The following is a 13,077-nucleotide window of genomic DNA, read 5'->3' as shown; positions in this document are numbered from 1 at the left end:
AAGGAAGGAAGGAAGGAAGGAAGGAAGGAAGGAAGGAAGGAAGGAAGGAAGGAAGGAAGGAAGGAAAGGAGGGAGGGAGGAAGGAAAGGAGGGAGGGAGGAAGGAAGGGAGCAAGAAAAGAAGGAAGGAAGGAAGGAAGGAAGAGAGGGAGGGAGGGAGGGAGGGAGAAAGGAAGGAGAGAAGGGAGGGAGGGAGGAGAAGGTTAGTATTATTAACCACCTGTTATGTGTCATAAAGGCTTTACAAATATCTCATTTGACTCTACAACCACCCTGGGAGGGAGGTGCTATTATGACCCCCATTTTATAGTCAGGGAAACTGAGGCTGACAAGTTAACGGTCCCATAGCTAGAAAGGTTAGGTGACTTGCCTAGGATCACGTGGCTGGTAAACACCTGAAGCTGGAGCTGAACACAGGCCTCCTGACTCCAAGCCTGACGTTCCCTCTCCACTCCACCCCGGCCAGTGGGACTTACTGCGTCCGCAGGGTGAAGGCAGCACTGGTGATGGAGGTGGGCAGGTTGAGGCCCTTGGTGATCTCCCTCCAGAGTTTCTTGTTGATCACCTCTACCAGGCCACCCTTCTCGGTCACCAACACGTAGAGCATGTACAAATCCAGGACCTGCTTTGCCATGATGGGGATCCGATTCACCGGGGTCCCTGCCAGGGGAGAGATGGGCCAGGACAGTCATTCAACAAACACTTACTCCGTACCTGCTATATTCCGGGTACTGTGCTGAGTGCTGGGCGTACAAAGAAAGGCAAAGTCTCAGAGCCTGCCCTCCAGGAGCTCGAGGTCTAATCAGGGAGACACCCCACAAACAAATACGTTCAAACACTCTTACGGACAGGATAAAATGGAGACAATCTTCCCCAGAGAGAAGGGCCTGGCATTAAGGAGGATCAGGAAGGGGCAGCTAGGTAGCCCAATAGATATAGAACCAGGCCCAGGAGTCCTGGGTTCAAATCTGACCTCGCATACTTCCTATCTGGGTGACCCTGGGCAAGTCATTCAACCCCCATTGCCTAACACATAACCACTCTCTACTGCCTTGGAGCCAATACGCAGTATGGATTCTAAGAAGGAATAAATAAAGGAGGATCAGGAAAAGCAGCGTGTGGCTTTTGAGCTGAGTTTCCAAAGAAGCCAGGAATTCTAAAAGGCAGAAATGACACGAAAATGAATAATATGGAAATAAGTTCTACGTGGTAATATATGTATAACCCAAGACTGGGGCCTTGAATGACAGAATCAAGTCTGTCAACAGGCTTATACTCAAAACCCTTCTAGCATGGCTCTGTGGGTATTAATTAACTTTAGGGAGCCCAGGATCACCTCCATCCCACCAGGAGAAGGCAACTGGCTACCCAGCAGAGCCCTCCCCAAGCTGGCTCCCATTTCCCTTCCCATTTCTTCTTATTTCATTTCTTTTTTCTCCTTATTTCACATTATTTCCCCCTTCACACAGTGCTCATTTCTGCTCGCTGGGCCCCACATAGGACACCCTTATCTGCTGCCTTTGCTCAGGCACTCCCTGACTCCTGGAAAGCAATTTCTTTTCACTCAACCTTGAAGAATCCTTTGTTGTTGTTGGTCACGCCTAACTCTCCCTGACCCCACGGGGAGTTTTCTTGGCAGAGACACTGGAGTGCTGGGCCATTTCCTTCTTCGGCTCATTTTATGAATGAGGAAACTGAGGCAAATGGGGTTAACTGACTTGCCCAGGGTCACACAGTTTGGGATGCTTTTTTTTTTAATCCCTTAGAATCAATACTCTTAAATTGGTTCCACAGTAGAAGAATAGTGAGGCCTTCAGCAATTGGGGTTAAGTGACTTTCCCAGGGTCACACAATTTGAGATGCCTTTTTAAAAAAAATCCTTTAGAATCAATACTGTGAATTGGTTCCACAGCAGAAGAGCAGTGAGGGCTTAAGCAATTGGAGTTAAGTGACTTTCCCAGGGTTTCTGAGCAAGGAAGTATCAGAAGTCATATTTGAACCCAGGTCCCTCCCATCTCCTAGCCTGGCTCTCTCTATCCACCAAGCACTTAGCTGTCCCTTCAAATGACTTTAATTTACTTACTGGGGTTTGTGTTTTGCTCCCCTTGTAGAATGGAAACTCACAGAGGGCAAGGGCTGCTTTGTGTTGATTTCTGCCTCTATGATGTCTAGCCCAGTGGCAGATACCCAATAAATGTTTGCTAAATGGATGAACGAACAAATTCCTGGTAGTCCACCTGCCCCAGCTTCGCTGCAGACAAGTTCAACAAGACTCAAGTCATAAACCGATAATTACACAGACACAGTCACCACCATCCCAACCCAAACACAACACACCTTCCTTCTGAGAAAAAAAAAGAAGGCACTGGCGTTTAGAGGAGGGACCTGAAAAAATAAAGCTTTCCGCACCGCCTGGCTCAGAACGAGGAGGAGAATCCCAGAATATCCACGTGGGAAGGACCAGCTGCTCTGACCCTTACCCAGACAGATCTCTACTCTACCCGCCTGACATGAGGACAACCCTGGACACCTCCAAGGCTTCCCGTTTCACCTGTGGACAGCTCTGATGGTTAAGAAGTCTTTTCTGACAGCCAGCCTGTAATTGGCATTTTCACGATCTCTTCCCATCCTGGTTCTGCCCTCTGGGGCCAAAGAGAACAAGACTAATCCTTTCCCTACATGACAGCCCTTCCAGGAACCTTCTCTCCGGGATAAACATGATCAGCTCCTTCCACTGATTCATGGCCCTTTGCCTCCTTGGCTACCTGCCTCTGGACACTCTTCAGCTTCTCAGGGGGGTACCCAGTCTCCACGAGGGGTCTGACCAGGGTAGGACCCAGGGATGAGCTCCCACCTTCTCCCCCATATTCCCAGAAGCCCTGCCTCTCTTCATGCACTCCACTTGGGGTGAATAGAAGGAAAAATGACCTGTTAGGGGAAATCACTCCCTCCAGGGGCAGGGGCAGTTCCAAATTCCTTAGTCTGGTATTCAAAGACCTCTGAAGTCTGACTCCTGCTTTATCACCTCACTGGCCCTCCCCCTGCACCCCACTCTGGAATTAAGCTAGGATTTCAGAGACCACCGGAGCAGAATTCCCTTGACAACATTCTTTTTTTTTTTTTAAACCCTTACCTTCACGTCTTAGAATTGATACTGAGACTAACCCCACTTCTAGAGAAAGAACTGTTGGAGTTTCACATCAGTGTATCTTTGGTTTTATTTTGGGGTTTTGGTCATATGTGAGTGTGCTCTTACAGCAATGACCAATATGGAAGTGTTTTGCATGACAATAAAAATGGGGGAAAAAAGAATGGATACTAAATATCTGTTCCAAGGCTGAAGGGCTTGGGTTAAGTGACTTGCCCAGGGTCACACAGTGAGGAAGTGTCTGAAGCTACATTTGAACCCAAGTCCTCTTGACTCCAGACCTGGTGCTCCCTGGCTGCCCATATCCTACCCTTTAAAAACTCTTACCTTTTATCTTAGAATCTAGTAGGGACATGCATAACCCAGATCGAATTGCTTGCCAGATCTGGGAAGGGAAAGGGAAGGGAAGGGAGGGAGAAAATTTGGATCATATAACTTCAGAAAACTTATGGGGAAATTTGTTATTACATTTAATTGAGAAAATAAAATATCATTACAAAAGTAAAAAAAAAAAAAGAATATAATATAGAGTGTTGGTTCCAAGTCTGAAGAGTGGTAAGGGATAGGTAATGAGGTTTAAGTGACTTGCCCAGGGTCACACAGCCAGGAAGTGTCTGAGGCCAGATTTGAACCCAAAACCTCCTAAATCAAGGCCTGCCTCTCAATCCACTGAGCCACCTAGTTGCTTCTGACAATGTTCTTTATTATTATTTTAGTAAATTTTATTAAAAGAAGAAAAACTAAATGAGTCCTAAAGATGCATATAAATTCTTAGATTCATCTTATCTTAGTGGAAGAACACCAGTCCTATCTTGTAGCTGCTTGAAGAAAAAGTGTGGCATCTCTGTTTGTCCTGACAATGTTCTTAACAAGTAGCCTGTGGGGGCAGGTGGGTAGCTCAGTGGATGAAGAGTCAGGCCTACAAACAGGAGGTCCTAGGTTCAAATCTACCCTCAGACACTTCCTAGCTGTGTGACCCTGGGCAAGTCACTTAACCCCCATTGCCTAGCCCTTACCTCTCTTCTCCCTTAGAACCAATACACAGTATTGAGTCCAAGGCGGGGAAGGTAAGGGTTTAAAAAAACCAAACAAAACCAAAAAAACCAAGTGGCCTTTGCTTGAAGACCTCCAGAGATGGGGAACTTGCTACCTGATGAAGGTACCCAATAACATTTCTCAACACCGCTGATGATTAGGAAGTTTCCCCCCACATGGAGATGAAATTCGCCACTTTGCAACTTCCACCCAACTGTTCCTGCTCTCTGGGCCTCAATTAGGAAATCACTGAAACTCTGGATAAGGTAGTGTCAGTTTTTGTTGTTGTTCAGTTGCGTCCAACTCTTTGTGACCCCATTTGGGGTTTTCTTAACCAAGATATTGGAGTGGGTTGCCATTTTTTTCTCTGGTTTATTTTATAGATGAGGAAACTGAGGCAAACAGGATTAAGTGACTTGCCCAGGGTCACCCAGATAGGAAGTGTCTGAAGTCAGATCTGAACTCAGGAAGATGAGTCTCCCTGACTCTAGGCTGAGCACCTAGCTGCCCCAGTAGATACAGTAAGGTGATGAGGTCAGAAGGTGTGTTATGGGAATTTGAAGCAATATGACATAGTGGAAAGAGTCCTGACTCTGCAGTCAGAGGAGCTAAGTTCAAGTCCTACCTTTGATGCATCAGGTAGCTTGTGTGACCTCAGACAATTTGTTTAAGCTCTCTGTGCCTCAATTTCCTCATCTGTAAAATGAGAGGGTTGGATTCAACAGCTTCTAAAGTACCTTCTATGTCTGGACCTAGAGTCAGGAAGACTATTCCTGAGTTCAAATCTGGCCTCAGACATTTCCAAGTTGGGTGACCCTGGGCAAGTCACTTATCTCACTGCCTAGCCCTTATCACTCTTTTGCCTTGCAACCAATACACAGTATTGATTCTAAGACAGAAGATACAGATGAAAAAAACTGATACTATGATAGAAGGTAAGGGTTAAAAAAAAGAATTATATTAAGACAATAAAGGTTTAAAAAAATTAAAGCATTGGACTTTGGGTCAGGAAAATCTGGGTTCAAATTTCACCTTAGACACTTAATAGTTATATGACACTGAGCAAGTCACTTAATTTCCACAACTTATATCTTGCAGCTCTTCTGCCTTGGAACCATACACAGAACTGATTCTAAGACAAAAGAGAAGATTAAAAAAAAACACAACAGAATTGACATTAAGACAACAAGGGTTTATAGCAATTGTCTTTTTTTTTTTTTTAAAAAACCCTTAACTTCTGTGTATTGGCTTCTAGGTGGAAGAGTGGTAAGGGTGGGCAATGGGGGTCAAGTGACTTGCCCAGGGTCACACAGCTGGGAAGTGTCTGAGGCCAGATTTGAACCTAGGACCTCCCATCTCTAGGCCTGACTCTCAATCCACTGAGCTACTGAGCTGCCCCCAAGACAACAAGGGTTTAAAAAAGATAAAAGCACTGGACTTGGGGGTCAGGAAAACTTGGGTTCAAATTTCACCCTGGACGCTTGATCATTAGGTGATCCTGGGCAATTCGGTTAACCGCTTTGTGTCTTAGTTTCCTTGTCTGTAAAAATGAGGGGGGTTGGACTTGATGGCATCTAAGGTCCCTTCTAGCTCTCTATCTAGAACTGTAGACTCATAGATTCATCTAAGGCCATTAGTAGAGAGAGGCTACTGACTCTGACCAATCTTACAAATAGGAAGCTGAGGCCTGAGGGGGTGGATTTGTTAAGAGAATGACCCAGTGACAGACTTAGCTACTCTCAGCAATACAATAATCTGAACAAGACAATTCTGAGGACTTATGACAAAGAATGCCGTCCACCTCCAGAGAAAGAACTGTTGGAGTTGGAATGCAGATGAAGACATAGGATTTATCACTGGTTTATTTGGGTTTTGGTTTTATGTGATTATTTACTTATAAAAATGGACAATATAGAAATATAGAAATATTGCGTGATAATACGTGCACAACCCAACTTGAAATGATTGGCAGCTCCGGGAGTGGGGAGGAAGAAGGGAGAGAGACAATTTGGATCATGTAACTTCAGAAAACTTATATGGGAATTTGTTATTAAAATAAACATTTTTTAAAAAGAATTACCCAAATTCATACAAGTAACTATGCATGAGGGAGGATTTGAACCCAGATCTTTTGACTCTGGAAGTCAGGACTCTTTCCACTGAGCCAAAGTTTCAAATTCCTGTTATCTTCCTTCTTTCTATCCCTCTTACCCTACTGAAACAGCTCTGCCAAAGGTTATCAATGACCCCCTAACCTAGAGGGACATAGCTAGAAGGTAACTGATGTGGGGTTGGACTTTTAGGTCAGCTGGATTCCAAGGCCAGTAAAGTTCGCTCTGCCCACAGCAGACTGAAGTCACGAGAGTAAGGGATTGAAAGGTTCTGGAATATTTATCACTGAAATGGTTGACTATAGGACCGAGCTTATGAAGGGAGGAAAGAGACTGCTATTAAACCACAGTTAGGAGACCCAGGGGATAGCACCGGATTTAGAAGAAATAAGTCTGGGCAGCTAGGTAGCACAGTGGATAGAGTAGTAGGTCTGGGGTCATGGATTTACTTACCTGGGTACTTGGATACATGCCATAACCCAAAGTATAATGAAAACTCCCTTAGAACAAGTATAGCTATTTGGCTTATCTTTTTTTTAACTCAGAGACCAGCCTAATGTCTTTTTTTTTTTTTTTTAATTTAAAGAAGAGTGCTAAGGGCGAGGCAACTGGGATTAAATGACTTGTCCAAGTCTGAGGCCACATTTGAACCCAGGACTTCTCACCTTTAGGTTTAGCTCTCAATCCACCAAGCCACCTAGCTGTCCCACAAATCTAGTGCCTTGCAAGATGTAGGAGCCTAATAAATGTTTGCTGAAGAACTTCACTAGATAGCTGATACGGATGGCCACCATCTCAGAAAAACAAAATGATAATCTCAGAATCTCAAGAGCTTAAATATTGGAATGCCAGCAACGCAGCATGTAAGAACCCTAGAATCCTGGCATACTTCTTTGATGTTGCTTTTGTTAAGATCCTAGAATTTTAAGGTCTTGATCAATGACGCATGTAAAACCCAGTGGAATTGCTCATTGACTACAGGAGAGAGGTGGGAGGAGGGGAAGGAAAGAACATGATTCATGTAACCATGGAAAAATATTCTAAATTGATTAACTAAATAAATAAACTTTAAAAAGTTAAAAAAAAAAGATCCTAGAATTTTAGACTCTCAGAACCTAAGGATCTTGAATTTCTGAATCTAGAATCTCAGAAACTTAATATCCAAGATTCATGGGGGCCTAAAAGTTTGAAATCTTCTAATCTTGTGAATTACAGAAGCATTACACTCTCAGGTGTCTAGAATCTCAGCGATAGAGGGGGCTTTAGAGGGGCAGGTAGGTGGTTCAATGGATTGAGAACTGGGCTTAGAGATGGAAGGTCCCGGGTTCAAAACTGGCCCCAGACACATCCTAGACATGTGATCCTGGCAAGTCACTTCACCCCCATTGCCTAGCCCTTACCACTTTTCTGTCTTGGAACCAATATTGACACAGAATTGATTCCTAGATGGAAGGTAAGGGTTAAAAATAAATCATTTTTTTTTAAAGGAAGGGGCTTTAGGAACAATCCCATGCAACCTCCTTCCCAGTGTAGGAATCTCTTCCCCATTGCCCATGCATGCACACACGCACACAGATTAGGCGTGGATTTGCACAATGCTGAGGAGTTGCACAACCTGAGGGGAACCCTGATGAGGGGCCGGACAACAAACCTTAGCCAAAGTCCACTGGAGGACCCAGACAGGAAGTGTGAGGGCCTTGATAGGTTGGCAGCTCCATTCCCAGAGCAAACACGGAGTTTGCCCTGGTCCCTGTTAACACGTAACTGTGGCACAGGGCCAACTCTGACCTTGCAAACCCTGAATTCAAAGGACAGAGGCGGCCAGGAAGAATTATTGGGGCAGGCTGGGAGGGGTGTGGGCAGCTCCAAAAGTATGAGGTTCCTTATGTTGCTGCCATTACATCTGAACTAGTTAAGGAAAGCTGAATCTGAAACAGAAAAAAAAATCCAGAGGAAAAGGGGAAGAGGTCAATAGGGAGAGACTTGGACAAAGCAATTAACAGGGACTGAAAACCAGTGAGAAGCAACAAAGAGAGCTAAAGGGAGAGATGCCGTAGATGAATGGAGGGAGAGGCAGGAAGAGATATCGAGGTCTATTTTCAGACACCATCACTTCTACCTCCAGTATGGGGATCTGAGATTTTTTTCTAAGAATCTCCTTATTTCCTTTACCTCCTTCCAGAGTCTAGGCTCCTGGGGGTCCAGGAGGGGAAGAAGTCTGGCTTGTTTTTAAGCACCAAATCAGTGCTTCTCTTGCCCAGTTCCCAAACTAGTTCAGGGAGCTCTGGAATTCTCTCTAGTCAGAGAAGCTGGGTTCAGATCACCTCTGATATTTATATGCCTTGTGTGACCTTGGACAAGTCACTTAATTGTTAGAAACCTCAATTTCTTTTATCTGTAAACTTAGAGAGGTGGCCTAGTTGGACTTTGAGGTCTCTTCTAAGTTTTAAATCTCTCTTCCTAGGATCAAGGCATGGGGAAAGGCCCTACCACCAAATTCAGAGAGGCCAAGCCCAGAGAAATGACATTCAGGTTCTGAGTGCTTCCTCCAACTTCGAACTGAGCCTGAATTCTCAGAGTGAAGAAGGGCAATGCCCTGGTTACTAGGGAGCTGGGATCTGTGGTTAGTTCTGTGCCAAGCTTTTGTGAGGCAGGAATTAATGCAATTAATTAATGCAAAGAATTAAACATGGGGCCTTGCTTTAAAGGCACAAGTCAGCAGCAGGAGCACTTATTTAACAGATGTGAGGACAGAGTATAGACAACAATGCAATCAACCTTCTGGGGCCCTGGTAATTGGCCTCTTCACTCATAAAAGGCCAGAGAGAGCTCATGTTTATTGAGAAAGAGATAGAGAGAAGGAAAAGGAGAGGGAGGGGAAAAGGAAAGAAGACAGGAAGGGAAGAGAAAAATGAGTGAGACCGAGAATGAGGATAAAGAGAAAAAGAAAGTAGGGGAAGAGATCCTGTTCACTGAGAAAGACAAAGAAAGAGAGATGAGGTGTGTGTGACTAGGGGGTGACGACAACATATGAGCAAAGAGAGAAAAGAGGCAGAGGCAGGGAGGGATGGAGGAGAGACAGACAGACAGACAGAGACAGAGAAAGGGAGGAAAGGAGGAAGGGAGGGAGGGAGAGAGAGAAAAGAGAAAATGGTATTGCTTATTGTGAAAAGAGACAAGAGGACAAGAAGGAAGGAAGATAGAACAGAAGAAGGGAGAAATAGGAGAGAGAGAAAAAAGAAAGGAAAGAAGGGACTTGGAAAGGCAGCTAGGAGGAGGGAGGACAGAGAATAGCCTCCATCCAGCCTGCCTTGGGGGGAGGGGGGAGGAAGGGGCCGAACCACCCAAAGACTAGGCCCCAACAGGGCCCACTCCCACAAAGCGGAAACATCCCTTCTTCCTTGCAACCCCCTGCCAGGAATCTGAGTTGAAGGCCCTTTTGTTGGAAAAGCCCACCCGGAAATTTTGTCTATTACCCTTTCCCCTGCCCTATCCCCTCAGACCAAAGCCTTGGCTGTGCCCCCCACCCCCCCAAGCTGGGCTGTGCCGGGCTCCAGGCTTTGTGTAAGGGATAGGGCTGGGGAAAAGGATGTTTATAGAATAACCCAGAGCAGGAGGAGAAGGCCTATTCATGGGGAGAGTGGTAGGGAGGGCCTGCTTACAGAGAGCTCCATTCATCCCCAGCAGCCTGCAAACCCATCCCAGATAAGGAACGAAGTGGGGGTGGGGGGAGGGAGGCTGGTTGTCAAGGAGATGCAGGGGTCTGGCTCTGTGGATGAAACATCCTTAAAATCTAAAATCTAATAACACCCCATCCCCCACCCCATCCCCCTAGGAAGAGACACCTGCCCCCTGAAAACCGGTGGCACTGGGCTTAGACGGTGCTGCCTTGGAGATGGGCCACCTGGATCCTAATCTTGGCTCTTCGGTGACCAAGTTGTGTGACCGTAGCCAAGTCTCTTTCCATCGGTTCATTTACCTTATTTGTAAAAGGAAGGTGTTAGACTGGATTAATGCTCCTTTTCAGTTGGAGATTTGATCTGACAGTCCCAACTCCCTTGTAATTCTGATATTCCCTGGTTTTCTGTTACATTTGGGGCCTGCCCTCATTTTACAGATGAAGAAACTGAGATCCAAAGAGAAATGACTTGCCCAGGGCCTCTGACAAAGTAGTAGCATCGATGGGGTTGTCTAAAAGTAGGTCTGACTCCTTCCACTTTATCTCTGCCCCTCGTATTCCCACATCCTTCAGAACAAGAGGGAAACACTTGATCGAGAAAAGATCCAGGCGGACCCAGAATGCAAGTGGTCAAGACAAGTGGCTACCACAAGGCTACAAAACATCAACTACACAGTATTGTAGATGTGGCTAGACAGCAGGCCATGTGAAAAAGATCCAATGGACAACTAAGTGGCTCCATGAATAGAGAGAGCCAGGCCTGGAGGCAGAAGGTCTTGGGTTCAAATGTAGTCTTAGGCACTTGCTAGCTGTGGAACCCTGGGCAAGTCACTTATTCCCAACTGCCTAGCCCTTACCACTCTGCTGCCTAGGAACCAATATTTATTATTGATTCTAAGAATTATAGAAAAAGGAAAAGAAAAGGAACCAATATTTAGTATTGATTCTAAGACAACAAGTAAGAATGATAGAAAAGGAAAAAAGGAAAAGAAAAGGAGCCAATGTTTAGTATTGATTCTAAGTTTTAATTTTTTATTGTTAATCTTTTTATTTATTACATTTTGATTGAAGAATATGACAGTCCCCTTTTACAGTATCTTATACGTAATCTTTCTTTTAAAAAAATCTCATTTTTTAGAGTTTTAATTTTTTTATTAGTAATCTTAGTATTGATTCTAAGATAGCAGATAAGAGTTATGGGAAAAGAGAGGAGAGGAGAGAAAAGAAAAAGATACAAGAGTCTTAGAGGACTACAAATTTAGCAATATGAATGTTATATGGTAACCGCACAAAGGTAAATTGATATTAAATTACTCTGAGAGGCACAGCTTCTAGAACATGGGAGATGCTGGTCTCACTGCCCTCTGCACTGAACTATTGGGTTTACTTCTATATACTATATTTTAATAATGACAACAAAAATAATAATAGCTGACATTTATATGACACCTATCAGGCATTGTGCCTGATATATATATAAGTATATATATATATATTTATATATATAAATATAACCTCATTTGATCCTCATATTACTATCTTTATTTTACAAGGAAGAAACTAAGGCAAACAGAGTTAAGTGGCTTGCCCAGGGTCACAAAGCCAGCCAGTAAGTGTCTAAGGCTGCATTTGATTTCAGGTCTTCCATTCTAAGCCCAACATTCTCTCCACTGACCCATCTAAGCTGTCCTTGACAAACTGGAATGCAATCAGAGGAGGAAGAAGATGATGAGAAGACTGGAGACCCTGCCATAGTAGAATTGACTGAAGGCCCTGGAGATGTCTAGTGTCGGGAAGAGATGATCTAGGCAGGGTGTGATGGTCTTCAAGTCTTAGGGAAGGAAGAGGGATCTGTCTTGTTGCCCCCTTGGTTTCAGAAGGCAACAATCAGGGGGAACGAGGAGGAAGGGGCCCAGAAGTGACTAAGTCCAAGGTACAGAGATATTTCCTAACACTTAGAATACACAAAAGCCTCAGACAGTAGTGGATTCCTCTTCTCCTCCCTCTGGAGGTCTCCAAGCAGAGGCTGGATGGCCGCTTCTTAGGGACATTGTAGGGGCTGAATGAGTGGTCTCAGAAGGGCTTTCTAGTTCTCAGATTCTTCTTGCACACTGGGAGCCAGCCTAACCCTCCTGGCTGTTTCCCAGCCTCTTCTTGGATAAGTTACCAGATGACAGTAGTGCTCTCACAAACAGATAGCCCTTTTCAATTCAGATAAGGCAAGGACACAAATGTCCTTTGAACAAGGCAAAAGGAGATAAGGGACAAATGAGGGATACAGAGAGTCTCTAGACTGCAAGAAGCCCCAATGAGGAAAAGGAAGCACATGAGCTGGGTCTTGGAGGATCCTAGGATGAGATCTGGAATGGACCACAGAGATCACCTAATCCAAACCCTTCCTTGGGTAAACTGAGGCAGTTAGCTGGCACAGTGGATAAAGCACCAGGCCTGGAGTCAGGAAGATTCATCTTCTGGAATTCAAATCTGATCTCAGACCCTCACTTGCTGTATGACTTTGAGCAAGCTGCACAATCCCCTGTGCCTCAGTTTCCTTATATGTCAAATGAGCTGAAGAAGGAAATGGCAAACCACTCTAGTGTCTCTGCCAAGAAAACTCCAAATGGGGTCAGGAAGAGTCTGACACGACTGAAAATGACCAAGTAACAACAACAAATTGAGACCCCAGAGATATCAAGAAGCCAAGTCTTCTGTTTTCAAATCCAGGACTAAGGGGGATTAGGGAGAGAGGGAGGAAGAAGGATCTAGCCCCAGAAACCCCAATGCCCCTTTCCATTCAATTCAGGTTAACAGAATAGTGTGCTAGGTCCTAGGGAAACTGGGAAAAAAGGAACCATTTCTACCCTCAATAAGCTTGTATTTCATTTGAGGGAGAGAGGACCATAACAATATGAAAACAGATAAGCAGATACAAATATAAGGAACAGGATGTTCTTTCTTTCCTTCTTTCTTCTATACACAGATAAGTAGATACAAATACAGGGAATGAATGCTCTTTCCTTTTTCCTTCCTTCCTTCCTTCCTTCCTTCCTTCCTTCCTTCCTTCCTTCCTTCCTTCCTTCCTTCCTTCCTTCCTTCCTTCCTTCC

General features: G+C 44.6%; 1 protein-coding gene across 1 annotated transcript in view; it reads right to left on the bottom strand.

The window, feature by feature from the left end:
- The window catches only part of ARID3A (AT-rich interaction domain 3A), a gene marked incomplete at its 5' end in the record, with an annotated part of 82,713 nt that overhangs the window by 7,379 nt on the left and 62,257 nt on the right, over nucleotides 1–13,077 (bottom strand). Inside the window, one exon of the mRNA XM_044685335.1 lies at nucleotides 476–659. Coding sequence (XP_044541270.1) covers nucleotides 476–659 — 184 coding nt within the window. The remainder of the gene's footprint in view (nucleotides 1–475; nucleotides 660–13,077) is intronic.

The sequence above is a fragment of the Gracilinanus agilis genome, chromosome 1, assembly GCF_016433145.1.
Source record: "Gracilinanus agilis isolate LMUSP501 chromosome 1, AgileGrace, whole genome shotgun sequence".
NCBI classification, from domain to species: Eukaryota; Metazoa; Chordata; class Mammalia; order Didelphimorphia; family Didelphidae; genus Gracilinanus; species Gracilinanus agilis.
Note: the sequence above shows the minus strand (reverse complement) of the source record. Positions and strands in the feature narration are given on the sequence as shown.